Source organism: Austrofundulus limnaeus, unplaced genomic scaffold (genome assembly GCF_001266775.1).
Source record: "Austrofundulus limnaeus strain Quisiro unplaced genomic scaffold, Austrofundulus_limnaeus-1.0 Scaffold1101, whole genome shotgun sequence".
Lineage (NCBI taxonomy): Eukaryota > Metazoa > Chordata > Actinopteri > Cyprinodontiformes > Rivulidae > Austrofundulus > Austrofundulus limnaeus.
In genome coordinates this window covers 96608-97850 of record NW_013953503.1, presented here as the reverse complement: position 1 = coordinate 97850, position 1243 = coordinate 96608, and the positions used below count along the sequence as shown (strand labels likewise).

The following is a 1243-nucleotide window of genomic DNA, read 5'->3' as shown; positions in this document are numbered from 1 at the left end:
GAGTTGCCGCCATGTGATTGGCTGATTAGAAATTAAGTGTTAACGAGCAGTTGGACAGGTGTACCTAATAAAGTGGCCGGTGAGTGTATATGTCTATAGTTAAGTATAATGTGTATCTTTCTGTATATTGTGTGTACATTATATGTAAAGTATCTGTGTAGGGTTAATACCACAGACACAAACAGCCAGAAACTAATTCTTTGTGTGTCAACATACTTGGCCATAAACCTGATTCTGATCAGGTTTACTGATGATGTCAGGTACATGACATCATCAGATTCATGACATCACAGCTTCATGACATCACAGCTCCATGTGATGATGGCTGACAGCCTTCTGGACCTCCACCATCAGCTGTAAAACACCTCAGATCCATCAGAGAGCTTCAGGTTCATTTTTTGGAGTTTTATTCTGAAAGTTGTTCTTATATGTTGGATTTGTTTTAGATCTTATCATTTTTATTGGATTTCTTTTATTTTTATTCCTTGTTTTTACTTTGAAGTTTTAACATGTCTGCTGTGAACAGAACTTTGTGTCTGATTGTTTAAAGTGTAAAAACAAATAAATATATAAATAAATAAATAAAGCTGGACTGGATTAATCCAGGTTTTATTCTGGATTAACCTGGGCTTCATCCAGTTTAAACCTGACCCTGGTTTTCAGTTTGGTCTGATTTTAATCCCGACCTGTTGTTTTAACAAACATTTCACCTGCTGAAAGAAAAGGTTTTAAACCAGGTTCTTATTCAGGTCGTTTGGACCCAACATGATGTGGACAGAACCATTAAGACCAGCTCTTATACTGGGTAAAGCTTTCCGTTTGGACCAGAACCAGCTCCTGACACGGTGCTCTACACCCTGGACCATGACTACTGACCCGGTCCCGGGTGGAACCAGCTGCCCGGTACCGTAGCCCCGAACCCGAATATGTCCAGCTGGACCCAGGTTCCGAACCGACGGAACAAAACAATGAAACAAACTAGCAAAGGTCCYGCTTCCCTCACATGTCCAAACACTCACCTCCGACTGCTGCATGATTTCCGCTTGACGCAGCACGTACGCATGTTACGTCATGACGTCGGTCAGCTGGCAGCACGCGTCGGTTTGTTTGACTCAACAGTTTTACATAGAAATGAATAAGATGTCTATGGTTTTATAATCAGGTAGAAAACAAAACTTATTAACTATTAACAATAAATAAATAAATAAATAAATAAATAAATAAATAAATAAATAAATAACAT

The 1243-nt window shown here is 39.0% G+C and overlaps 1 protein-coding gene across 1 annotated transcript in view; it reads right to left on the bottom strand.

The window, feature by feature from the left end:
* The window catches only part of gtdc1 (glycosyltransferase-like domain containing 1), a gene marked incomplete at its 3' end in the record, with an annotated part of 20634 nt that extends 19587 nt beyond the window's left edge, over positions 1-1047 (bottom strand). The window contains 1 exon segment of the mRNA XM_014030673.1: positions 1020-1047. Coding sequence (XP_013886127.1) covers positions 1020-1034 — 15 coding nt within the window.
* Between the last annotated feature and the right edge of the window lie 196 nt (positions 1048-1243).